Raw genomic sequence first — 27,495 nt, 5'->3', positions numbered from 1 at the left:
GAAGATTAACAATGGGTATAGGACTTGCTTCTGGAGCAAGTCAACCAATACCAACACCAACTACTACTACAGAGAAGGAATCTCACTACTTTTGGCCAAAAAAGCAAAAGGAAATACTGTATTTCAATTTTAACCTCCAGTGCCAGCCATCTGATCCCTATCTGAAACAGCACAAGGCAAAGCAGCCTTTCTAATCTCTTTCCAAAAATCAGTCTTGAGGCTATTGACTGGTCAGAGATCAGGTATAACAAATCTCCTCTCTGAGGTTTTGCCATAATCTTTCATTGGTCCCAAAAGCACATTAGGAACTCTTAATAGAAAGAGAGTCACTTTCAAAACGCAGCACTACATCCAAGAAGCTGCTTCTCCTTTCTCCATATTTGTTTGCTAAAAGTCATTTTATATTTTCAGACTTTGCAAACCTGCAGTTATTTGTGATATGAATTTTTAAGACATGACTTTTTTCTTCATTATGTGCATTTATAATATTTACTGTTACCTAAGAGGAAAGTCTGACCTCTAATTAGTTTCAATCTTCATCTCTGCTGCCATCTGTAGGTAACTTGAGCGGTACAAATGTAACAATTCTGTGATCAGGACCTGTGGCCGTGAGAAAGCATGATGTTGTTGTTACTTGTCCCTCCTGATTTTAATGTTATAATTAGGCAAAAAACCATAAAAGATAAACCATACAACAGCTTGTGGCTTTGCCTCTTCTTACACCTCCATGTAACCATGCAACTGAGGTAGTAAAAAAATTAAGGAAAATTAAGTTAGAATGACAGAATCATAGACTAGTTTGGGTTGGAAGGAGCCTTAAAGATCACATAGTTCCAACACCCTGGCCATGGGCAGGGATGCCATTTGCTAGGTCAGGTTCCTCACTGCTCCATTCAGCCTGGACTTGAATAATTCCAGGGATGGGGCATCCACAACTTCTCTGGACAACCTGTTCCAGTGCCTCACCATCCTCTGAATGAAGAACCTTTTAACATCTCATCTAAACCTGCCTTTTTTCGGTTTAAAGCCATTTTTCCTTGTCCTGCTGCTAATCTGCCCAAATAGAAAATCCCTCTCCCTCCTTTTCATGAGCCCCCGTAAGGTACTGGAAGGCTGCAATTGCATGCCCCAAAGCTTTCTCTTCTCCACATGGAACAACTCCAGTTGCTTGCTCCATGATGAGGATCCATAAAATGCTATTTTACAGCATTATTACACCATGGGAGGCACCAGAACACCTGTAATTTTGACTATAAATATGAAAAATAAGTCTCGGTGTATATTTGGTTGTTGAAACTTAGTTTCTTTTCAAGAACCATTTCTTTTCTGTGAGCCATGCAATGTTTTAGCAGGACTGTTATGGTACAGAAAACTTCTCAAAAGAAAAATAAACCAAGAGCAGAGATATTGATCATAATTTTAAACCCATTATGACCAATTTTGGAAATCTGAAATTATACAAGTGAGATCAGCATTTGAAATATTTGATTTAATGACTGGACAATTTTGATACATAAAAATAGATACTTAGTAATGAACAAGTTTATACAAACCAGATTTCTTTTGTACAGTACAAAACAATGATGGAGATAAAAAAAGATTTGCTGGGTTACAGGGCAAGACACAAGAACAAAACACCACTGAATAAATTTTTTAAAATTATCAGAGGCTTATTTCATAAATACAGTGTAATGATTTCATTTAACAAATACAAAATTTACTATTTAATTTATCAACATCAGGAAATATATAAAATGTCTTTGAATGACAATCTGATTTAAAAACTAATGCAAATACAATAGCATTTTTAGAATTGAGGTAATATTACACATTATCTCAAAAAAAGCTTCAATAAATAAAACTAAACAGAAGGCAAAGTGCAATTCAGTGAAAAGGAGAAAAGATAAAGCTTTTATTTTAACAATAGTAGATAAATAGTTATTAAAAGTGGGTTTAAGCCTTAAAAAAATATTTTGGCTAATTTGCCATGTTTTCAGATAAACTGTATAGCTATTTAATCATAAGCCAACCTTTCATGAATCCAATTCTACAAAGAGAGGAAAGGCAGTAGGTATTTGTTTCCAGATTTCTTACTTACATCAACATTCAGGTGTTAGAAATTTAACATTGCTTGCAGCTATCTAGTTCATTCAGTGCAACAGTGAAAGCTTAATTTATTTCTCAACATCTGAAATCCTGCAAATTAAAATTAATTTTAAAATCTCCATTTGGGAGATACAATGTAGAAATACAGAATTCTTCTGTGCTGCTTTCAGCGTGCTTTGTGCTAACCTAGTATAGTTCCAGGCCAAAGCCAATGGAAATTTTATTACTGGTTTCAATGACAGCACTATGTATACAGTGTCAAATATTCTAAAATATCCTAATATTATCTCTGCCTTAATAAAACAGTAAAATCACCAGTAACTTTACTAGGAGAAATAAAAAAATAAAATTTACACTTAGCTATTGAAGAATATCCAGAATAGTTTTGAAAGCATGAATCAGACAGATTAATTTGTTCATCACTTGTAAATCAGTTGACTGTATGTAAATAATACAGAGAAAGAAAGAAGACTAATATAGTATTTGAGTACAGACACTACAAGATAGTTATGCATCCATGCCCCAGCAGAAGTAAATGGGGAAAGCTGACAAATTAGATGCCAAAGTTTCTCAAATGATCTGGGCCTTATTCAGCTGAAAGAAAAATCTACTGAACACACAGTAGCTGTTTATGTTTAAAAATACTATACTGCATGCTGATAAATTCTTTCCATTTTATGAATAAAACCCAGACTTACAATTATTTCAGTATTTTAGAACAATTTCTTCCCCAGCTGCTAATTTACTAACTCAGAGCAGACACACCAATAATTCTTTCCACGAAGTTTGTACAGTGAAGAACACAAAACATTTTTAAATGCTGGTCTCCATGTTAATGAAACTTGGAACATTCCTCAGGAATGTTACTGTATTCACTTGTCACAGCTTATTTAAGACTTTCAACAAAGTTGCTGCAAAAAATGATAGCATGATACACTATATCAGTTTTCCACCTGTTGTGGATATAATTATCTTCCTAAAGCATTTCACCAGATGTGGAATTTATTTTAAATATCTAGTTTTGTTTACTATAATGCTACAGTAGATCTGGCTAGTTTGCTGTTAAGAATGAACTTACAAATTCCTTAATACCTGTAGCTTGAACTTGAATCCCCTCAAGCTGAAAAAATACCTTTTAACACTCTTGTACAGTCAAGTGTAAAAGCTGAATATACAACATCTAAAACCTCATATTCATAAAAAATAATTTTTTAGCAGTAAATGGCACTATCAAAACCCTATTTCTTAACAGGCAGTTATTTACATACTTCTTAGACATCTGGTTTCACTGAGAAGGAAAACCAAAATAATAAAACTACGTACATTTTATAAAGACTAAAATTCCTATTTGCCTTTGTGAAAAAAATGGCTACATGCTGATGTTATATTTTTTCTATTATTAATGTTCATTGAAAATTATCTACCACTGGGATTAACTAATTAAGAAATATTCTGTATATTATCTCCCTGTGGGATACCTCGATGTAAATGAATTATGAATAACAATAAAGTGCTATATAAAAACCTAAAACTTGGGAATTGTCTTAGTTGTGTTTCGTTTATCAAACAGACAAGAGCTTTTTTGTACAAAGAAAGCTACTTTCTGTGACAAAGCAAGCAGCAAATGTATTGCCATTCAGGAAAAAAACCCATACACTTAATATTTAATTTAAAAAAATTATCTAAATGCGCTAAAACTGGCACAGTATCAAGAGACATAACAATGAAAACCTTAAAGGCACAATCAGAAGAGAGTGAATGCTACATAAAAATGCTGTTCTTGGAGTATTTAATCTTATTCCAGACCAAACCCCTCTGCATTTGAAATGCCAATGATTAACTTTTGCTTCAGTTCCTTCTTGTTCTTGTAAGGAGGGAGACAAAGCTGGTTGAAGCAGGTATGGGCCACAGGTAACCTAAAATTATTTAAAAAATATTCAGAAAAACACATTTAAGAATAATGTGATAGAACCAGAATTCTGCCAATTGCCTATATATTTTCAGTTAAACATTTCTTAAATGAGAAATCCTATAAAAAGAACATTTATCCCAATGTTGGTTCAAGTTCTTTTTGAATGCAAGTAACATCACTGCTGGTCACAAGTACCTCAGATGAATTTGTTTGCCTGCAACTATCTCCTCCATCTTTTATTCTTTTTTTCAAATTGGAAACATCTCCTTCCAGATTTTCCTGGAAACTCCAGGTAGCACATGACTTCTCTAAACACAATATCTGGGTATAGTCAGAACCACAACATGGAAAAGGAAGGTGGGTTCTGCAGTAGGTACAGACACACCTAGAACAACCACAGTTATGTGTCTGTGAGGATACAGAACTCAGAGTTCAGCAGAGAGCTTTGCAGAACTGACTGAAATGCTGGAAAAACAACAGTTCACAAATTCTGATCTCAGCTATACCAAAACTTCCAAGTTTCTTCTGAGAAAGCACTTGAATGTATGCATTGCAGATACAGCTAAGGAATGCCTGATGGAAACACTAGAAACTTTGTTTCTCACTGGAATGGATTAATTTGCTGAGCCACAGGTAATAAAAAGCTACTCGAACTTCTTGCCATTTAAATTCTAAAGTGACATGGATGACACACCTGAGAACACAGACTTGTCCTACAGCTGATAATTTGGGGAGGAGAGAGAAGAAGAAAATGAGCTGAAGCTCAACCTGTCATTTGGAAAATACACTGGAAAATATATTACATTTAGACACATAATTTATCATGTGACTCAAAAGGCCTCTAGGTCTCTTTACATCCCTCAGTCTTTTGAATGGCACCAACTTGGCCTTTGATCATTGGAAAACATGCTCAAAAAAGAGTGGAACCCCCAGATCTGGAAACCCAAGTTACTTTCCCCTCCCTGCCCTTTAAATGATCAGCAAAGGTCTGTTAATCGGACTGGAGTAGTGGCTTCTGAATTGGAAAAGTTGAGAAGCTTTTATTAATTTGCCAATTCTTGTTGCTATTGCATTTTCTGATCCTATTGTGTGAGCAATATGATGATGGTGTCTACATTTATCCCTTTGCAGGCAGTCTGACAGCAACAATTATCTTGCAAAACGTGGACTTAGAGCAGTTTAAAATGCACACTATTTCAAAACACATTTTCTCATTTTTAAGAAAAAGAAAAATTTACAGAAGGAACATAGAGTGATTCAATGTTGACTGATTTTTCTTCATTTTTCATCTGATCTTCATGTTCCTTTAATGTTACTGGAACCTGTTATTACCTCATTGAGAAAATGTTAGAAATACTACTGTAATGAGATAAATTAAGTTTAAAACAACCTAAAAATTTATTATGTTTATGCCTTTAGATCAGCTCTTCACAGAAAATTCAGAAAAATTCAGACTTTGAAAAATATAGTTCCATTTAAGTATTTTGATTACTCCAAGTGTTTGAGAAATTTAAGTAAAGCCAGTAATTACTGCTTCACAGCAAGCTTCAGAGCAGCAAGTTTTTCTATACAGCTTTCAAATTATTTAAACTGACTTTCTCAGTCTTAAGAATTAAAAAAAAATATTAACTGGGTTGCTAGAAATAATTCCATTAAACTAAAAAAAATCAGAAAAATTCACGGTAGTTCAAGGTATATTTTCATTAGGTCAGCTATCATGTTAAGAATGACTAAATAAATTATTTATTTGAATTGAAAACATGTAAATAATCCCTATAAATAACTACCAGCCTCAAATGTAAACACTGACTGGAAAAACAATTTCCTTGTTTTTTAAATTTATGCAATCAATAAATGAGTATAACATTTTGAAGACAAATTAAAGGAGTCCATGCAGTTTCTTCCTTGTACATTCTTTTACTCTTCTGTAAAAAGACATTCAAGAGCAATAAGGGCTCTTGGGAAAAATTTAATGAAAAAAAATTTAAAAATCCAAAACATTACTTACCAATTAGTGGATGTTTCACTCTTTGAAATCTTGAAATTCAGATCAGCCATTCCTCCCACAGGTACTCTATCACTTCCTGTAGCAAAATGTAGCAGCTTCTTCTGAAGGTCCAGAGAAAATCCAAGTACTACATCCCAGAAGTATCTATGCTCAGGACAGAGAAAGAAGAAAATGTTTCAAGATGCAACATTGTAAAAAAAAAATAGCATGAAAGTGACAATAAAGCTACAAGTACTACATGATGAATATCACTTACTGGGAGTTTAATTAACAGAATATATAGGACATGAGCAGTACCCCAATATACAAGGTTAAATTCCCAAGGAATTGACAAATACAATATTTTATTAATTTTGGAATGATGTCTTGCCAAATAATGTCCCAACGCACTAATCTATACAAATATAAATGTCCTCTACTCACTAATATAAATTTCCTTAGTATCAAAGGGAATTGAGTAAAAAATTGTATTTTTAGAAGATTGGACATAAAAATACTGAGATTTCATATGCAGGATTTAAAGTTTTTCTTTTCAAACTACTCCACTTCAATGTGGTCATAATCTTTTAAGTAAACACATACAATTAAGGATCTAATTCTTCCTGCTTATGATCATTTAGTTGTGTCTTTATCTTATTTAGAAATAGGTTTCTACAACTTCAGTCATTCTCAGATTATCCTTGAAGAAGTCCTTGCTGGAAGTGTAACATTCCATGAGGTTTTAAACTCAGTAATTAGAATAAAAACCCAGGCCTACCGTATAGTCAGATCAGTTTTTTGGTAGCCCTCATATTGGGTACTTCTCTGTAAAGCAGACATGTCCAGTTCAGGACTGCCACAGACGAGAATTTCAACTTCCTCTGGACGAAGTAGCTGCCATAAATCAAGGATAAAATATTTAATTTTAAAAAAAATATGAGAAATAATGCTATTAGATTAAGATTAAATTTTTATTTTGTCATTACATAAAAATTAACAGAATATCATTCAATGTAAGTCTCTAACTTGGATACATACCGATTATAGAAAAATTAAGCCGGCAGCACTTTGACAAATCTCTTACTGCCATATATAGTAGAAAGTTAATTACAGGATAACATACTATTTCAGCTTATTTTGTTCTTCATCATTCTTACATTTATTACACTCACTTGCCTTTCATTTGATCAGACTACAAATGGGTCAGGAAGAAAATTAAGTTTGTACATATGGAAACCTGAGGGAGGGTCTTGATGTCAATTTTGATTTCAGCTTCCATTTAACTTGCACTGGCAAATCCCAGTGTGGGTAACTGAGCAGCAGAGCCTGACGGAACTTGACTCTCAGTAGTACACTGCTGTGCAAAGCAAATACTTATAACAATAAGCCATGTTTAATACCCACTAAACTTACACCTGAAGAACCCACTTATTCATTTACTACAACATCATCAAGTTGCATGGAAGCATGCCATAGCATTTCAATGGATTCTCATTGTCCTTCCAGAACCTTCCCTGAGGCTGGGCACACCTCACTTTGCTGCAAGGTGTCACAGTTCACCAATCTTGCTGGAATTTAGAAAATTCCAGGCAAACTGAAATGTTTTCTACGCAGAAGGGATGCTGTAAATAAAATTAAAGAAGTCATTCCAACAGCCAAACAGGACTGAAAATAGAAGAATGTCTAATCTCAACCTGAGTGTTCCTCCTGCTAAACTGTTTTTGGAGGAGTCACTCAGGAGCACTCAGACACAATTGTTCTGCAGTTCCTAAATGTAAGGGATACACAGAAACCTGTAAACCTTCAAAGGACAGGCTGTGATGTGTCTGAATACATAGTGATAAACCATAGTGAGAACAGTTGGTTACCTGATTAATTTCTTCTACTTATGTTGGATTAATCAAGTCTATTGATCAATCAAGATTCTTTCCAAATCTTAAAGTCATCCAGTGCAATTTAATTTAGATAAGTCATTGTCAAATACTTGAAATAGAAGTGAAGATTTATGTTTCACTTGACTCTTACCAGTAATGCATATGAAGCACAGACACTATGAAATCCATAATAGAAAGCTGCAAATTGTTTGTAGATCGATTTATTGAGAAGAAAATCAACATAGAGCTGCACATATTCTAAAAAAAAATAAATATTTTGTTACATTATAATAAATCTAATCAATCACTTGTTCTCCCCTCTAACTTGTAGTGGATATGAAAAATGAATGCATTTAATTTTAGATGCCATTAAATTGGTAGGCATACAAGAAAGAACTACAGCCATTTCATTTTCACACTTCACTTATGAAAGCATAGGCTTATAGAAAGGAGAAAAGGGACAAACTTAAATCTGCAAAGTATGTGTAGTTAATATACATTGAAGTACCTTTCCTATTCCGATTTGTGACTGGAATTTTATCTCCATTTGGCTTTAAGTTGTAAGATTTTATAACACCAAATTCTTCCTGAAAAACCTACAGAAAAAGAGGAGTCAAAGTCAGCACTGGAAAATAAATTAATATACTTACAAATTACAAAGCTTTTATTATGCAATGTATTCCGTCTCTCTCTTCAGCACATGCTATAATTCTGAGGTTTGTGAGGTTTTTACAAGTTAAATATTACAATTTTCAAGAAATTGCTCAGAAAATTGGTATTCAAAGAACAAAAAATGACCCTGTTACATAGTGACATGGCAAACTGACCTGTAGGCTCTGGAGCCATAGATCTTTTCATACAAAACAGTATAGTATATAGTATACCATTAAGAAGGTATTTTTTCTGTTGTAGTTCCCCTGGAAACCAAGTACCACCAATATGAAATTTCATTAACTAATATGTGTGTTCTGAAACAATGAGTAAGTGAAAAAGACTTTCTTGACTGAAATAGCAGTTCCAACACACAGGCATAACTTTAAAACATTGAACAGGCTATTGCTGAAGTGAGATCTCCTGGACAAAATGCATAAAATAGCCAAGTAAACTTTGACTGTCTTCTGGGTTAGACAGAAAAGGGATTATCATGCAGCCAGATGAATTTCACAAGCCATGTCACTGATTGCAAGGTGGTGGTGTCAAAGAGAGCAAAGAGCTGGAAATGCTCCAGCAGCTGGGCAAGTGACCCTGGTGGTGAACACTGGGATCCACCTACACTGTCAGGGAACAACAGCCTGGAGTCTCATCATGGAGCGAATTGCTGAACAGCCAGCAGTGCTGGGCAGCACGGCTCCTGGAGCCAGCTCTGATCCCTGTGCAGTTATATTCCAAAGAGTCAGCAATCACACAGCAATAAGCCACTCCACCGCCATTCTCACAGCAGGAAAAAAATCACTGAATGAGGTTGAGAATCACTTATAGTTTTGCAATAAATGACCTGAAAGGTTGAGTAAAAATCCTCTTCAACATTGCCTTCGTAGGATAGAAGTTCACTTAGTCCATGCGCCAGTTCCTACAATATGAGTAAAAACTCTTGAGTAAATCTGCAAAACTAAGTGATGCACTTTGCAAGGATATGCCACATATATTGTTTTATACAGAAAGAATCTTGGAAAAATTGTATTTTTAAAATGCATGCTATGCTAGAAAACACAGAGGTTTTCTGTTTTCATCAGAAGACTTTATCAGCCTGTGATAAAAAAAAGCTGTTTGCAAACAGTCCATAACTCAAGCATTAAATATAAACAAAACAGGTTTTCTATTAGTAATTTTGCCTCTTAGAAAATGTAATACTTACAGGCATAATCTGAAACAGGTCATCTAATGTGACACCACAGATGCCTACAAGTGTGTTATGATCACAGGGAACAATGGGAGGACTCAATAGTTTCTTGTAACAGCAAGGTGGGAAACGAATATCCAAGGTGATACTGTTATATACAGCAAGTCCCATAAGCTATATATGTCCAAAGTTAAGGGCAAATCTGACACATCCTTATTATAGTCAGTATTTTGTAGCTTGGAAAAAAATTGAAGATTCATGCTCAACAATAGAAGGAATGTAAATGATTTCATTATTTCTGGAATGACAATTTTAAATGCAATTAATGCATTACAATTAAGCAGCGGTTAACATTGTCAAATGATGCACATTGACCAAATGCTTGAGAATTTTCTTCAGACTATTCTATACAAGCATTTCTACAATAAATTTTTCCAAAGTATTGTTATGAAAAAGAGGAAGATAAATACGTATTTTCTAGTGAGAGACAATAAAGCAGTGTTTCTTTTAAATAAATCTAAAAGCATTAAGACAAACCTGCACTGGTACTACAACTCATCCGCTAGCACATTTAAATGCATTCCATGAAACAAATTTGAGACTATCCAAATTCAACTTCACACAAGAATAGATCTGTAAGAAAAGACCTTCAATCTTCATCTGATCCAATTGCAATCAGTGAATGGACACAATTACCTCATCTCAGTGGCGTTACAGGCATATACTATCGTAAATCATTTGACTGAGGTCTTCATTTATGAACGCAACAGAAATAACGTGTGGCTTCCACTTTGTAATAAAAAAGGCAAAAAGCCAGATACTGCTCAATGGGGATTTAAATGAAGTATTAATGGACACAGCCACATTGATGTTTACTGAAAGACACTCAGAGGCTTAAGTACATAAGAAATTACAACTCATACACAAAAAAGCTGCATGTTTAATATTGACTTAGCATTTTCTGACCATTACATTGTAAAACGTACCATGTACCCACACATCACCATTTTCTTCCTATTTTTAGTTCACTTGCTTGAACGATATTCAAAAAAATACATTTAAAATGGAACATAGGTGTATATACAACCTTTGAAGGAGCTTGAGCCAGTGCCTTATTTCATCCCCACACCAGCTCATCAAATGGCTGTCGTTTGGAACATTCTAGTGGACATAAAAGGATACAGCTCCAACCAGTCGGAATTCCGAGTAGTTGTCGCATTTAAAGCTGCTGAACCAATGGCACTGCGAGTCCTTGTGGTAGGTGAACATGCCTGCAGAATGGCAACATGGCCCTTAAAAAGCCTGATCTTTGGAAGAATTCGTATAAAGCCTCATCTTTCTTACACACCCTTGGAATGTTCCTGGGGGTGCCCACATCCCCATGCTTGCTCTCAGGACCCTGTTCCCACCCATGGCAGGAGCCTGCAGGTAGGTTCTTGTGAAGGAGCACCAAGGGCAGTGCCAAGCCTGAAGCAGGCTCAAGCACACCAGCTCTGCTTGGTGCTGGTGCAACACGTTCTTCAGGGCCTCCAGTTGTGGATATTTGCATTGTCTCTAGGCAATCTCTTTCTTCCTTGCATTCCAGCATTGGTACTGCCATTAACATTAACTGTCTAGCCAAATATTTTCTTACTACAATGTAAACTCACTTATTTCCTCCTTTCTTTCAAGGTCAATAGCAGATGACAATCGCTAAAAATGCTGGCATGAATATCATGATAGAAATATCATAAGCTTCATCTTCTTAGAATAAAAATCTGTAAATGGTTTATGTTATACATACATACTACCAGCAAAGAGGTATGTTTCATATTTGCTGTCAAAAAATTATACCAGAAAAGTTAAAAAAGCCCCAAACTACAAGTACCCTAAAAAAGACACTCATGGGTCTAAATGACAAGCTAGATCCTACTGAAATCATGAGTATAGATGAGTTTGGCTGCTATTTGCATCAGATACAGAACATTCTGTTTTAAAGAGTGACAGAAAGTAAAAACCTACATAATGAAAGCAGATAACTGCACTAAAATGCCTTGGAAGTATTGCTCAGAGAGTCAAGACACATTCCACGTAAGTGTGCTCTAATGCAGAAGTAAACTGTGTAGAATGTGATGGCCTTTTTGAATTTGTTGGGATTTAATGGGCCAAGTTTGTTATTGTTGCCATGGTCTGTACAAACCAAAGCACTGGCTGGTTCTAAGCACATCTTGTATGCAACAGCTCACTGTATCTCTGTTGAAGATAAAGTTGGTGAAAAATAGTATTAAAATGAAAGAAAAAAAATCAAAGTCCTTTTAAATAAAAAATAAAAGGAATGAAAATCCAACTTAGGGACAGCTAGTTCTTATGATAAATTACAAGGCAGAAAGCTGCCTTCACGTTTCCCCCACCACTCTCCTGAACAATTTATCTTTTGAACTCCAGCTCAAAAAGGTGCTCATCAAAACAGGTTTAGACACTGCCATTACACATTGCCAGAACAGCCGCATGTAAGGCAGAGCAAGGTTCACATACTAAAAGATCATAAGGATGTTGGAAAAAAATAGGTTTTGAATCCCATTTGTTAATTGACCACACCAAGACAAAGAAAGCACTGCAAAACACACAGGCAGACAGCTGAGTTAATTAAGAATTTTTAAATTCCAGGGGCTGAACCTGAAGAATCAGTTAACCTGGAAAGGGTAATAACGCTGATATTTTCCCTTCCAAGCTTCTAACATATTATTTGCATCTTAAACGTTAGAGACAGTAGAGGATACAGTCCCTTTCCAAGGGACAAGAATATTTCTGAACTCCTCCCACACTTGGCTGATAGTCGTAACAATGAAAGAATTTGCACTTTAAAATAAGGAAGCCTGCCAGAGACAGTGAAAAAATAAATTATTCGGAATGTTTCCAAACTAATCAGTTACCAAGCTCTGCTGACAGCATTTTTACAAACAGAACTGTCAAACTTACAGAATGCTTTCTGCAGGATAAATTGTTTCTTATTGAGGTTGCTATCACCAATATCATGTCTTCACACAGACCCCTATTTACTGGAAAAAGGGCTACAGGCAAATAGCAGTCTTGGCAGATATGACAACATACTTATGACTTAAAATTTTGTACCTCTAGAAGTATCCTGCAAACAACAAAGGACGATGATTTTAATGGACATGAACACTTCCAGGCAAAGACAGGCAAGCTCAATGACTATCAGGTGTTACGCTCAAAGTCCCTGGAAATCAATTTAAAAGCCATCCTGGCAATACTTTAACGCACTAAGTCATCAGTAATGTATCCATGCCCAGAGGAAAGCTTATGAGTGGTGAATAAAACTCACCCAGATCCATCTAAACCACCACAAAACAAGTGGAGGGAACTACTTCTTTATGACTGACCACTCATTCATGTCTTACAATCTCCTATTTAATCAAAAAGTCTTATTTTTTTTTTCCCTTGGGCATGAAATGTCCTTATAGGTTCACAGATCCTGGTAACAGCAGAGGCAGGCTTTTTCATTCAGGCTCACCTGCCTATACTGTCTCTGCTCCTGATTGAAGGACCTCTCTTTTCTGAGATTAGCCCAGACCCCTTTAAGAATACTGGTCACACAGATACCACAAACAGAACATATGATAAGAAGGATTCAAGTGAAAACTAACCTCTACCTATCCTAGTCACAGAAATAGTACTAGAATGTGCAGGCACTCTGAGTGCAAGTACCAGCACCAAAACCCCCTCCCCGTTGCTACACAGGAGAGCAAGGCTGGCAGTTTGCCAGAGCTGAGCACAGTAACAGCATCCAATTGCAGCTACTGACAAAAGCCAAAAAACTCCCTCCCTAAACTGCAATATGAAGGCAACAGAGGGCAGAAGGAAAAAATGCAGCATGTGAAGAAATAGGGAAGGATGGTAAATGATAAACCAGTACATTTGGCCTTATCTCCACTTGAATATTTGCTAAACCATTGTGCTGTTTTAGGCTGAGATAATGTCCTTCATAGCTAATAGCTAAGCTATTAGCAAGGCTGTGTTTTGGATTTGTGCTGAAAACAGCGCTTATAATACAAAGACTTTTCCATTATTGCTGACCAGTGCTTACACAGAGTCTGAACAAATTCTCACATTGTACTTAAGAATTATGAGGACTCACCATAATCTGGGTGAAAAATCTGTCGAATCAGAAGAAGAAACCATTCTTTTGTCAGGCCACCCATATCAAGACCAGCTTCCCCTACAAATGTGACTTTTAACTTCTTTTTCAGATCTGCCTTCTTCCTTGCTAGCTATTGTGAAATAGGTAAGGCAGAAGAAAAAGGAGATTTAACACATTATCACTACCACTAGCCACAGAGAACACACCTCAGCCTGCACTCTACTCCTCTTGCATTGCTTAAATGATTTTTTGCATAATTTGCATAATTTTCTGCTAATAGGTCAAAACTATATTAAAAAAATGCAGAGGCAAGACAATTATGACTACTTGACACCAATCAACTACTTTGCACATGGTGTCACTCTGGGCTTGAAAAGAAGTCAGATGGTGTACAAAGAGACTTAATAGGCAGTTAGATACAATGAACTGAGTTTATCTGGAATATTTCAGACCTATATAATTTTTACCTTTTACAGAAGACATGCTGCCAGAAGGAAATGACAAATTAAAAAAATACTTAGACACAATTTGGAAATATTTACAAATAAGGAAGTAAGCTAACACTTTCAATATTTGGATACCATTCGGTTCTGTGTAAGATGCCTGCCAGCAAGTATCATCTGCTTCTTAGAACTGTTTTTTAAACAATGGAAACAAGCTCTTCTCATTGGTTTGTCCTAAGAGACAGCATTTCGTGCAGGTACTCAAAAAACCTGCAAAGAATTAGATTACAGCCTTTTACAATTAACAGTGATCTTTCAGGCTGAGTGTCTATACAAGCTTGCTTTAAACCATTAATTACTGTCCATCTCCAGAGAAAGTGTTTAAACCAGTCAAGAATATGCATGTGCTAAAATAATCTCCATGTTGTCAGTTGCTTAAGTAAATTCCCTTACACATAAAATTCCCTATACATAAATTTTATAACTATAGGTATTTGTGTTATTTGAAACAAGTTATTTATTAGCTGAAGAGATTTTCCTTTGCAAATTATTTTTAAAAATTTTAAATACAAGTCAGACATTTTCCCTCTCCATCTGCCATTCCCCATAATTCTTATAATAATTATAATATCTAATACTTATAATAATTCTTACTCTGAGATGGGTAGCAGAAAACATTGGAAATAAATAGGAGAACATTTTGACTATAAAGACTTGAATTTTTTCTGGGTTTAGTGGTGTGGTTAAAAAAATGACAATGCCTGAGAGAAAGCGATATTGCCAATCATATTTCTTTTGTCTTAGGAGAAAAGGCCAAAAATAGAGAGGTTTTAATACAGGAAAATAAAGTTTAAACTTACATTTACATGAGTAATCAGAATTTGTTTGATGTTGTTTACACTACTTGGACTTATTTTTCAGTATCATCAGGCTGTTCTCAATGCTGAGAAATAGAGGGAACTAAATTTCATTAAATAATGTTAATTAGCAAGGTTCGGTGGATACTGAAGAATTGCCTACATTAATGGACACATCTGTTTAATTTCTAAAACAACAAATTACATTGAAGAATGTGAGGAATTAGTTAAAAGAATTTAAGAAAAGAAAGCCCAAAATTATTCTTATAGGATAGAGAAGAAAAAGAATAAAATTCCAAGAATTAGAACAGAGTAACTTCATTAGTGATTAGTCACATACTATTCATGCTGCTATCATGGACTCAAGTCCTACAGAAACTGGTAATTGTGCACTGTATTTTTAACACAAAAATTACAAATACAGACCATGTCTGAGCATGTATGTTTGTTATGGGCTGAGCTATGGAGCAGTATAAGCACAGAAAATTAATTTCAAAATGTCTAAACCAATCTGTTCTACAGCACTGCAATTTTGACAGTAATTCAATTCTTTTTATTTAGTATTATGTAGTTATATTCCCAGTCTCTTAGTGCAAAAGATTTAAATATGACTTATCAAATTGAAATCTAAGAATAGCTACTCTACAGCAACACACAATTTAATTATGTTTTTCTTTGTTACCTCATCAAGCGAATCACTAACAAGGTGTGTCCTCCTTACTTTCACGTTTAGGAATAACATATTCATGTCAGGCTTCTGTCTGCGAGAGACTTTATCCACGAGGCTTTGCTATTTGAATGAAAAAGAAACATCACACATGTGACAGATCACACAGTGTCTTCATTTAAAGAAGGTGTCACACTTGTTAACTGTAAGAAGTTCTCAGTATCGTGTATTAAAGACATTTCCCTAAGACTGTAACTGCTTCAGTATCTTCTAGGAGATGGAGAGAAATTTCTTTCCTACTGCAAATATCATTTACACTACATTTGAACTAACTTGGGAGGTTTAACAAGAAGATAACACTTCCCAAACAGTTAAAAGTATACCTGTAACTTTAATTAGCTATTCACAAAGTATATCCAGCAAGACAAGAATGGATAGGTGGTGGTGCTGCCACACAGAGCACTGAGGAAAAGATCATCTATCACCTGTCGAAAACTACCACTGAGGGAGGCAGACAATGCCTCTTTCCAAAGAAAAGAAGCTGCCCAGAAGCAGTACCTCTTCCATGATCTGAAAGGATACAATTGAACTTGGTCTTCCATGACAACACAGCTCCACAGAATAAAATTTAAAAAAAAGTTCAAAATTCTAATGGAATTTCTCTTCCTTAATCATCATGTTAATTTAAAATGCTAGCATGTTATGCTGGCTTCTCAAAAGAGGAAAAAAAGGAGGTCAAATACTAGAACTTCCTCTAAAACACTGCCATCTATAAGGATCAGGAAACTAAGTACACTAAAAGAAAAAAATACTGAGAGAACCCAGCATGGACATTTGCAGACTATTCATAGTAAAATGGTTTAAGTTCTTTTTCAGGCTAACCAGAAATACCAGAAGTTGTAACAACAGGTCATGTATAATATCAGTCTAACAAATATTCATAAAATACCAATGGATGAGATATAAACATTTATCCTTGAGGGACTTACCCGTGCAATACTTATCATTTGCTGTTCTGAGTCCCTTTGAATAATAACTTTTTTTGCAGCTATAGAAATAATAAATGGATATTGACAGAAAGAAAACCTAACAAGAGAAAAGAAGATTAGATATTTTCTTTCTAGCATACTATTTTCATTTTAAGAATATAGGAGTGAATTATCATTCAGTAACTAATCCCTCCACTGACAATAATTTTCAAATAGCTGCTGTTTTATTCACTTTGTATATAGCGATACCTGACTCAGTAGAATAAACTGTTATTTGCAAATACTGCTAGAAACTGAAATTAATAATACTTATCTTTTGTCATTTGGGTTTTTTGTGGTTTGTTTTGTTTTGTTGGTTTTTTTCCTTCTCAAGTAGAATATCAGGTATCAGACAGAAGAGTAGCCTGAAATACCTGATTCAGTGGAGCAAATTATGGTCTCCAAGTTTTCCCCAACTGCTGCTGAAGGCAAGGAAAATGCCTATGAATGTATTGGAGGCTAAAATATGTCTGTAGTAAGACACAGTCAGAAGTCTATGCCAATACTTAATAAACTTACTTTATTATCATTCATATTTTACATATTTTCTTTAGTTTGCAAAGGCAGAATGAGATTTATTCCAGTCAATCTCACATCCATGCAGTAGCAAGTAAGTCGTAGCCATAAAATGTCTTTCCAATAAAATAATACAGTATTTAATGTGGATCTATATACACATAAATGGTATGCATACTATATATAGACACTATATAGCCACTACATTTAATATAGATACACATAGCATAGATACAATGCTTTAAAGTACTACTCAATAAGAAACAGCCCTCCTACCTGTGAGAATTCCCATAGCATTGCCAGTTATGATATTCTTCCATTAGATCAATATGATCAAGTGTAGAATTATAGAAATCCGTATATGAAATAATAGGCGGGCTAATCAGACTATTTGCAGCATCTACAAAGAAAACACAGAAGTCTTTTAAAATAATGCCTGGATTCATCACATTTAATTTCTTGCCATCATGAGCACCAGTGATCTCAAAAACTTTAAGCCAAGTCGAAATACAAAAAATTAGTAACTTAGCTACAGAACTTAGCTCAGTCTTAGCTACAGAACTATAGCTACAACACAACACTATATGACATCACGTTAATTGCTGTAGAAAACAGTAAATCTTTAGTTCAGCCCATTTATGATGAGGGAGCTATGTTTGCTGAAACTGATGAAAAACCAGTTTGATAAATGAAAAGAAATCCACATAATTTCAAGCAGCTATGGCTAGAAAATCTACATTTCTTCCAGTGTACGAACTAGACCTGCAGGAAAATTAAGCACTTGACCAAAAGAAGAAAGCTTAAATGTGAATTTGCTATCTCATTATATATTTGCATTCCTAAAATGTCAAACAGCTAATAACTTTTCTCTATTTACACTTCACTGTAATTTAATTTTGGTCAGTCAGACAAAAAGTAGTGTCTTTTTAATGACTGAATAGCTCTTTTTCCAGAGCTAAGGAAGAAGCAACAACTCCACAGGTGACTATAAACACATCTTGGGTTTAGATAGAGGTGTGCTACTGTGTCTAACTCTGAACAGGCAGTACTGTGCCTGTTAATACTTTTAAATAAAAGTTTTAAATTGACAGTGAGAACATCTTAATTCCAATTTTAATATTCACTTGGCAGTTTTGTCTTCTAAAAAGGAGAAATTAAGTGCTCTAATCACCATTTGGGAGCAGTTGAGAAGGTTTACATTTGCTGTAGTCAAATTTGCTCTGCTCTATTTTGAACTGAGTAGGGATTTACTTTTTTTAAGCTGTAGTTTTGGATGTAAGAGGCACATGCATTGTCTAATTTCCTTTAGATGCTAAGTAGTTCTGTGGGGGTAGGTGAGTTAGAGAAGAAATTTGGGCAGCTACAAGTTTAAGACAGTTTATTTTTAATAACTCGAAGGGAAACCTTAACCATTGGTTATTTCTGTGGATTTCTGCTTGAACAATCTTCAGTGTTTGTCACAGGAATACTCTGCAATTATCCTCTACTGAAAGCAAGCAGGAAGACTTACCAACAGAAGACTCTTACTTACTACATTTTAGCATTTTATTGTAGTTTGTATTGTGCCATCATCATTATTAGTCTCCCCCAGAAGAGAAGCAGTAAAAACTATCCCCTCCCAATATGTGTACATGTATATATAAACCAAACCCTATATACACACACAAATATACATATAAAAATATAAATATGCCTAAATGGTTCAAGAAAAATACCTACTAAATAAAGCCAGAACTTTTGTTGCTGATGGAATCCACCAGGTACATTTCACCATAGGTGGAAACTCTTCAGGTTTTGCAGGAAACAGCCGTAAAGAAATAAATTGTAGTAACCTGTCCACCACCTGCTTGAACCTCTTCTGTGAAATCCTAAAACAAACACACTGCACTTACTCTCATGTGATCATGGTCTATACCAGTTAGTTATCAAATTTCAAAGTTTTTTTAAAAAAAAACTCTTCATTAAAATTTTTAAATTAAATTTTAATTGTTTAAATTAAGATTTTTTAAAAAACTGCTTTTGTCCTGTACATAAAAACAAAATTACAAATGTAAAGTTTGAAGAAGCATGCTTTTACATATTGATACATGGTAATTCTCTTCAGTGCACCCCTAACTATGCTCTTTTAAGTCTGTGAAAAATAACAAAAAAAAAGAGCAACAGAATAATTATCTGTTCTTGACTTTAAGTAAACAAAACAAAAATCTTTATTTCATACCACGCTCTGAATACTGAGGAATTCTGATTTGTTTTGGGGTATGTGGTCCTTTTAAATAGAAAGTGGTATATGCTTCATATGCTTGTGCCAAAAGCATATTGTAAATTACATGCTGCACCACTTCCATAATAGCACAACAATACACAGATATGTAGGCATGTTAAAATAGCCTTTTCTAAACAAGAGCTTTCCTATTTTAATGGTTTCCATTTTTGATACATGCTTTAAGACTAGAAACATTGGTATGTCAATTGCATCCTTAACCAAAAGTGGAAACCTCGTTTATAAATGCAGTTCCAATGAAGTAATATTTTACCACAATTTTAAGCAAATCTGGACATAGGGAGGGGGAGGGAAATTGAATTACCATCCTTGAAGAGAAGACAATCCTTAATTAAGAATTCCTAGAAGATTTGGAAATTGCAAATATGGCCAAACTTTGTTTTTACTTCAAACTGAACTTTTTGCTCAGTCAGTACATGGAAGGCAATCCTCATACCAACTTAGAAGCTGCTCTTTGGGCAGTTACCCTCATATGACTTTTTTAGTGAGGTGCTATTAGAGTTATTTCAATTAATTACAAATCTAATGCCCTAACTACATTCTCTCACCACCTCCATTGTACTAGAATGCCAGGCCTCTACTTCTTTGTGGTTTCTGTACATTATAGCAACATTACAATATCTTTTGAAAGTTATGCAAGTTAAAACGTCATTTAAACAAAGATCATAAATATGTTTGTTTTAATAATACCATGTAAACATATAACGAAAAATTTACACACAAATTATTTTGCATGTGTTATCAAAAAATAACTCTGATAAGTCATTTTGCGATTAAGGCTTTTTTGCATAAATATAATAATTTTTATACATGATATATATTTTTCATCTATAAATCAGTATCACTCAGTGGACCATGTCCACATGTATTTGAAAGCAACAAAACCAATCTCTTTAGTCAATTAAATTAACTTTCATATAATTTATAAAACAGTCAACATCAATGGAAATACAGTAACAATTGTAATCCTCAAAATGGAATTTGTAGTGTGGGGTTTTGGTATTTTTTTTACTTTTTAGACCAGTGCACTAGGAAATGATGGTCAGCTTCTGTTAAGGCTGCTATCTGTCTTAGCAAGTGAGCATAGATGACATAAGTAGAAGTGTTACTAAATTGAGGATTCTGAAAAAGATTAAAAAAAGTGTTAGGTTAATAAACTGCATAAAGGGAAAAAAGTCATTAGGATTTTTTCTTATGTTTGTTGTTGCCAGTACAATTACACAGGAAAGTAGTTCACAAAATAGCTGCAACAATGAAAAAACTATGGGAAAAAACAACTCACAACTTCTAGCCAAATAAAAAATACACAACCGCTGTATTGTAAGACTATGTTTTTGTTTTTTTTCCCAAAAGAAAGCCCACAGGTAGCCCAAAGGCAGTACTCAATATTCTGGATTATTCTTTACATTGTAACACAAGCTACACTCCTCTAAGTGATGCGCTTTTCGTATCAGTAATACAAATTCTTATAGCTCATGTCTGTCCCATATCAATCCAAACTAATTTTCCCTCTATTCCACATGTTCCCACATTCCCTCGTTTCAGCAGGAGATATTCTTTTTAATTCACAGCTAGTATATACCACTCCAGAGAAGAAAATGATTGTATCAATAAATTAAATTGCCATTTGATTTTCTCAAATAACAGCAGAAACTGCTCCTTGTGTGAAGAGGTGTTAGGTACACGAGCAAAATATAAAAGGGAAATCTGCTACAAATGAAAGCCAACTATAGCAGCAAAGGTAATAGGTGACCACAGACAGAAATCAGACATTGTAACCAGTCAGATAGACTGGAGAAAGTCAGCCAGACACACTGGATAAAATGCAACACTGGAGAAAGTTACAGCAATATCAGGAAGTGCATATACTGAAACTTTCAAAGTTACAGCATTCTGATAAAGCAAATCTGGGAATAAGGACAAAATAAGAACAAATAAATAGGTAAAATATTTATTCTTTTAACCCATAAAATAAAAGGAAACAATTACTTGTCTATTAGTGCATAGTTATAATCTATGCAACCTTTTTCCATCAACTGCCTTCAACTGAGCTCCCACTCTCATCATGCATTACACTTTTTCAATTTTAATATACTCTTACAACAGGTAATTTGGCGTGAAGTATCTCAGCTATACAAACTATCTTGTTTGCACAGTATACTGGTTTATAGATTAGAAGTTAAGCAGACATACTTACATAAAAATAATGTATTTTTCTTACCTGTAAAAGTATACAATATGCTCTAAGATCATCTTTTGTTCGTGGCCTATGAACGAATGAAATAATAAACAGAACTATATGGATCCATTTATTTACAGACATTAAGAGTCATGAAATCATGGATGATTTTACTTTGCTTTGCTAATATATATATAGAGTACCATATTTCCGAATCTTAACAGCTCTCAAAATCTGAAAAGGACATTCACAGATTCTGACAATTCTCTGAAGGCAGCAGGCTATTTATTATCAGTCTTTTTAAAGTATGACAGAAAGCCAGAAAAAGGTCAGAATTGAAGAGTTGGGAGTGTTCCCAATAGGGAATTCTGCATTATTGTCTATCTCTAGTGTCACCATAAGGAGATTATTTGCTCTTTGATATTTCCTGCAAGAATTCTTCATACACTTCTACTGCTGCAGCCTCTGCACTTTTTCATGTTTATCAAGGCTTCTACATAACCACAAATACAGCAAAAGCACAAAAAGCAGTATAAGTTGGAGAAAGGGGTAGCCAAGACCTGGGTCACATGTGAGTTACAAGCCACTGTCTCTTGCAATGTCTTTTTAGGAATTACACTATGCATTCTCACTTCTATTACTTCATGCTAAGATGTTTGTCCTTCCTCCTTTTGGGCTATCCCCTTCTGCATCCTGCACTGCTCTTTCTGTGGTGTTACCACACATGAACAGTATTGTGAAACTAATTGTGGGTCAGGGAATTGTCCTACTGGCTTTTGGGGGGAGGACAATGAGAGTAAGTTTTACTCTTGTTAAATTCCTTAATTCATCTCACAATTAAGATGTCCAAAGAAATGCCCTGGCAACAAGCAGCTGAGATTTGGTGACGGAATGCATGGCTGGCTATGGATCTGCCTCTCAGAGGTTCAATACCAGCTTACAGAGTTGAAGATGTATTTCAGCAGATTTGCCAAAAAGAATTAAGTTCTTATGTACCAAATAACGTGCATCACATTTTCTTTCTTTGCTTAAAATAATTAAGATAAAACATATAGCAGATTTAACTGCTGGCACAGCACTGATGTAAACATTTATTATAATTACCCTGTCCATTCTTGTAGTAGGCCATTAATTATTCCCTTTAGGACTGACTTCTGAACATCTTGAGGCTATGAAAAAAAGGAGAGGAAAAATAATATATGAAGTAATTATACATACCCAATACAAGATATTGTACAAACAAGCAAGTTTACTTTGCTTGCATTTCAAGACAGCTAAGAAATGATTTGTGTTATGATGCTGAGTTCCTAAATACCTTCCTCACAGTCATATAAGCTGAGTGTGGGGTTGCACCAAAGGTGCCTTTCAACACTTAAACCCTGTAAATATAATCTCTAAACTACTCCTGTCCTTTGTATACTAGACACAGGGCCTACTTTTTTACTATCCCCATCCTCACATTTTCTTTATTTCCCACCATGCAGTCCCATCACAGTAATGTAATATCTCTAAGGTATGCAGTCTTTAAGAACTACCATAATATAAACTATGCTTTGCTACTAGGAAAAATTTCCTCCTCTTTTACTAGAGCAGCTGTCATGATTCTGTGACAATTCTCGTGGGATCATCTAAAGTATGTTTTGAGAGATTCTTCAGAAATCATGCCTATCTGGGAAAAAAATTTGGTATAAATGGTATAAAACATGAATCCTTTTTTTCTACTTACAGTATTTAATAAGGCATCATAGACAACATTCACAAATTTTGCATCAATTCCAGAGTCCTCAATGGTATTAAATGGAGAATTGGTATCTTTCTGTAAGTTAGATAATACATGGAGCATTTTGAATATTTTATAACTATCTTTGAAAATGTAAGTTTAACAGCAAGCTTAGGAAAACTTTTTCAGATATAAGTATTTTTCTCATCAAAATGTAAGAATACAGGTTTCTTTAATTCGTATGTTAAAGACAGAGCAAAACAATAGTAATCCTATACATATTCATGCTGTCATTCTATTTTAAAAATGTAAGAGGGTTTCAAATAATGAATTACATTGAGTTTTCATCTTTCAACTTTGTTGTTGATCCATTATCAGACAAAGGCAAGAAAATTTTAAGCATTCAATATTTGTTAAATAACTAAAGGTCATGGGTTAATTCATCCAGGCTCAGGCTTTACTATCCATATTATAAGCACATATATATCCATATAATAAGCACATTTTGCTTTGTAATAGGCAGGAAATAATAATTTAGCATGAACTCAAAAACACAAATATAACTGTTCCTTAGGAAAACCAAGTATGCCACCTTAACACGTGAACAGCTATAACAGAGCCCATACCACAGGTTTTTTTAGGGATAGGAAATTTCTGTTTCCAGATTTTCCTGGACCTCCGCATTAGCTTGGAGGCTTTGAAACTGTAATTTGTGTAGAAAGTATCAACACAGTCACAGTGTCACACAAACAAACAACATACTGGAATTTCAAAGCTCCACAAACTTGAAATACAATTCCTTGAAGTGGAATCAATAAATCAATGCAATAATAGATTGTCTACAAAAGGCAGGTGAGATCATTACAAAATTATCTTAGTGGCCTTGAATACCTGGCTGAAAGACTTCAACAGATATTTTTGGAAACATTTTGAAGATACAAAGAATTGTAATTACTAAACAGTATTAGGAATTATTTTCTACCTTAAATGCAGCATTTATCTCCAAGAAAGAATCAAAAGTTGTAGAATAAAAATTATGTACAGCTTTCCAATCTCCCGATGCCTTCGACTTTTCCATATCATCCCTAGAGAAAATACATTCAAATACTGGTAATGCTTTGATCTTTCCAGCCACTTAGATTTTAAGATGCACTGTAACTTTAAGCTTTTCTCGCTAAGCACTTAATTAGAAGACAGACAAGTATAATATCTGTATCTTTCTAACCTCTTCCTTGTCATTTAAAGATCATGGTATTATAAGAGAACAAAAGCATAGTTTGTGTTTGATACACCTGAGCAATGTCTTATTCAAAATGTTAATTCACAATGTCACAGTTCAGTGTGTTAGGACAAATAATTAGCAGAACAGAACAGAATTAAGCTGCAGCTACACTGACATGATGAAGTTTCTCAGAGAAATTTAAGCATGAGGTCTCCTAAACTACTCAAATTCAGTAGAATTTCCTCAAAATTTTATTTCTTTTGAAATTTTTCAAATAGAACTTAATCTTAGGCACATGACAAGGTGATCACTGGTGACAGTCAACGTGGCTTCAATAAGGGCAAATTGTGCCTGCCAATTTGGTGGCCTTCTACAGTAGGGTTACAGTGCTGGTGGGTGATGGAAGAATGATATCATCTACCTGGACTTGTGCAAGGCCTTCCCCTGGAAGCTGCTTCCTCTCACTTTGCCTCAGGCTATGCAAGAAATCCTCAGCATGGTGAAATCCAAACCCAGCTCAGTGCAGGGAGCAGCTGCCAAATCCAACTGAGAAGGACCTAGCACTGCCTGGAGGATGGCAGCCGTGGGAGAGGGGAAATGGAGAGGTGGTAGGGGCTCACAGCTGGGGATTCAAATGGACAGCATAAGGGCTAAAGGCTTTAACCTGCAGGAGGCTTAAGATTAGATATAAGGAAGGAGCACTTTACAAACACTGCCACAGGCTGTCTAGAGGCAATAATCAATAGATACAAAGATCTGAATCAGCTCTTTGAATCATCTGAATACCAGCAAAGGATCATCTCTTTGCAAATTTTCCTTTATACCTCTTTTTCTTTCCCACCAAATATGCACTGAATAATCAAAAAATTATTTTCTTCCTTTTCCTCCCTGGAAGCACAAAATTTCAAACGTGGAAGAGATAAATAATTGCCAGTATAACCAAAATACCTAAGACTTGAAAGGGATTTGCCAGCTTACAAAAAGCCATACATATTTTTTTCCAAAACCAAACATTCATTGCATTCCTAATTCTGAAGTATATGCTTTGCCATTTTCTGTATGGAACAACATTTCAAGCTAGAAAAAATATTTTGATAGTTTTCACTGTAACAGAGTTATCAATCCCACCATCATAACCAGACTAACTCCTTGCCAGTCTTACTAAAACTGTTTCCTTATTTAAGATTAACAAAATCAAATGTATGCATTAGGTAAAAATGAAAAGAATTCCAAAGAAAGGAAGAAAGCAAACTTCTAGGAACACCAGCATAACTTACTGAAAATCTTTCACAGTTTTGGTTCGAATTGGAAGGGAAGGTTCAGGAGGAAATGGTGCTTTCAGTTCTTGGGGCAACATATCTATAGACATGCGCTGCTTTTGCCGTACATCGAGGCAAAGAGGTGGTAGGTCTTTTCCTTAATAGAAAGGTAAAGAAGAGTAAATACAATGCATCTAACACAAATAAATTGGTACTGGGAAAAAAAGGAAACTCCAAGTGTTTGATTCTAATTCTTTAAAACGGTATTTTTCTTACCATACACACATGCAGATATGATGGAAAAATTGGCTAACTAATAAAAATAGCAGTGTCACCCATTATTGTATTTCCAATATAGAGTGTAAATATCTAATATACAAACTGCAATACTGGTGCTCCTTACAGTGAAGAAAAATCTCATGCACAACCATACTGAAGTCCAACTATCATACAAGGACAAGACATCCATTTTTCTACACTGTGATACGGAACTTTAGCTAGAGATGACTGTGGATCATCTACAGCTTCCATAAAGAATCTCTCCAAAACACTAAATGGGAAAGGCAATTTTTTTTTTTTCTTACAGAGAATTAGTAGTGAAACAGAAACATCTTTGAACACTTATTCTCAATAAATTTGGCTGCCTATTCCAGTACAACTGGCAATGCTTTGCCAAGGTCTTTCTATTCTACCACTTCCTTTCTATTTGATCTGAGAATATTTGATCAGATTAGCATGGCAAGGCTTGGCAACAGTGCAGCAACTGTGAGAGGGGAGAAGAGGCTGCCTCTGTCCAACAGCTCCAAAGCTGAGCCCAGCAGTGACACTGGTACCACACCATGTCAATATATTTAGGAAAGGATAAAAAAACTGTACAGCAGCTGAGAGAGAAAAGAGATTAAAAAAAAAAAAAAAAGGAAGGAAGGAAAAAAAAAAGAAAGAAACTACCCTACAGATACCCACATGAGTGGAAAAGATTGAGAAGGAAGAGGTGCTCCAGGGTCTGGAGCAGAGATTCTCCTGCAGCCAGTGGAGAGCCCATCCCTGATCAGGCTGCTGGCAGAGAAAGCTGAGAACAAGGGAAAGTGTAGTAAGCACAGAAGGGGAAGGTGTTTTGAGTTTTGTTTCTGTTTTCTAACTGGCAATAAATTAATATCCTCAAGTCTATTCTGCCTATGACAATAATTGGAAAGTGTACTCCCAGTCTTTATCTCAACCCATGAGCTCTTTTATCTTATTTTCTCCACATGTCCTGTTGAGGAGGGGAAGCCATAGAGCAGTTTGGTGGGTGTATGGCAGTCAGCCAAGGTAAGCTCACCCAAGACATGAAAAAATATTTCCACTGCATTTCCAATAATCATTTTGACAGTGTCTTCACAAACATCCTCAAACACTCTTACAGTCTGATTTATGCTGCTCATTTTAAAAAGTATTTACATGAATTGTGACATATGTTTCAGATA

At 35.0% G+C, this 27,495-nt stretch overlaps 1 protein-coding gene across 2 annotated transcripts in view; it reads right to left on the bottom strand.

Annotated features, from left to right (window-relative positions):
- HECTD2 (HECT domain E3 ubiquitin protein ligase 2) overlaps positions 1 to 27,495 on the bottom strand; it is a 45,582-nt gene that overhangs the window by 10,137 nt on the left and 7,950 nt on the right. The window contains exons 3-21 of one of the 2 annotated variants that reach the window (XM_015633609.3): positions 26,051 to 26,189; positions 24,534 to 24,636; positions 23,558 to 23,647; positions 22,936 to 23,000; positions 21,874 to 21,919; positions 20,665 to 20,774; positions 19,091 to 19,239; positions 17,648 to 17,771; positions 16,817 to 16,913; positions 15,843 to 15,950; positions 13,858 to 13,990; positions 10,902 to 10,990; positions 9,735 to 9,893; positions 9,375 to 9,449; positions 8,388 to 8,475; positions 8,031 to 8,137; positions 6,784 to 6,899; positions 6,027 to 6,170; positions 1,469 to 4,022 (exon numbers count right to left, since the gene is read on the bottom strand). In XM_015633609.3, coding sequence (XP_015489095.1) covers positions 3,902 to 4,022; positions 6,027 to 6,170; positions 6,784 to 6,899; positions 8,031 to 8,137; positions 8,388 to 8,475; positions 9,375 to 9,449; positions 9,735 to 9,893; positions 10,902 to 10,990; positions 13,858 to 13,990; positions 15,843 to 15,950; positions 16,817 to 16,913; positions 17,648 to 17,771; positions 19,091 to 19,239; positions 20,665 to 20,774; positions 21,874 to 21,919; positions 22,936 to 23,000; positions 23,558 to 23,647; positions 24,534 to 24,636; positions 26,051 to 26,189 — 2,063 coding nt within the window. In that variant the 3' untranslated portion in view covers positions 1,469 to 3,901. Of the gene's footprint in view, positions 1 to 1,468; positions 4,023 to 6,026; positions 6,171 to 6,783; positions 6,900 to 8,030; positions 8,138 to 8,387; positions 8,476 to 9,374; positions 9,450 to 9,734; positions 9,894 to 10,901; positions 10,991 to 13,857; positions 13,991 to 15,842; positions 15,951 to 16,816; positions 16,914 to 17,647; positions 17,772 to 19,090; positions 19,240 to 20,664; positions 20,775 to 21,873; positions 21,920 to 22,935; positions 23,001 to 23,557; positions 23,648 to 24,533; positions 24,637 to 26,050; positions 26,190 to 27,495 lie in introns of those variants that run through there. The other variant, XR_004498101.1, reaches the window with a different exon arrangement.

This window comes from Parus major, chromosome 6, assembly GCF_001522545.3.
Source record: "Parus major isolate Abel chromosome 6, Parus_major1.1, whole genome shotgun sequence".
NCBI lineage: Eukaryota > Metazoa > Chordata > Aves > Passeriformes > Paridae > Parus > Parus major.
This window is presented reverse-complemented; position numbering and strand designations above follow the sequence as displayed.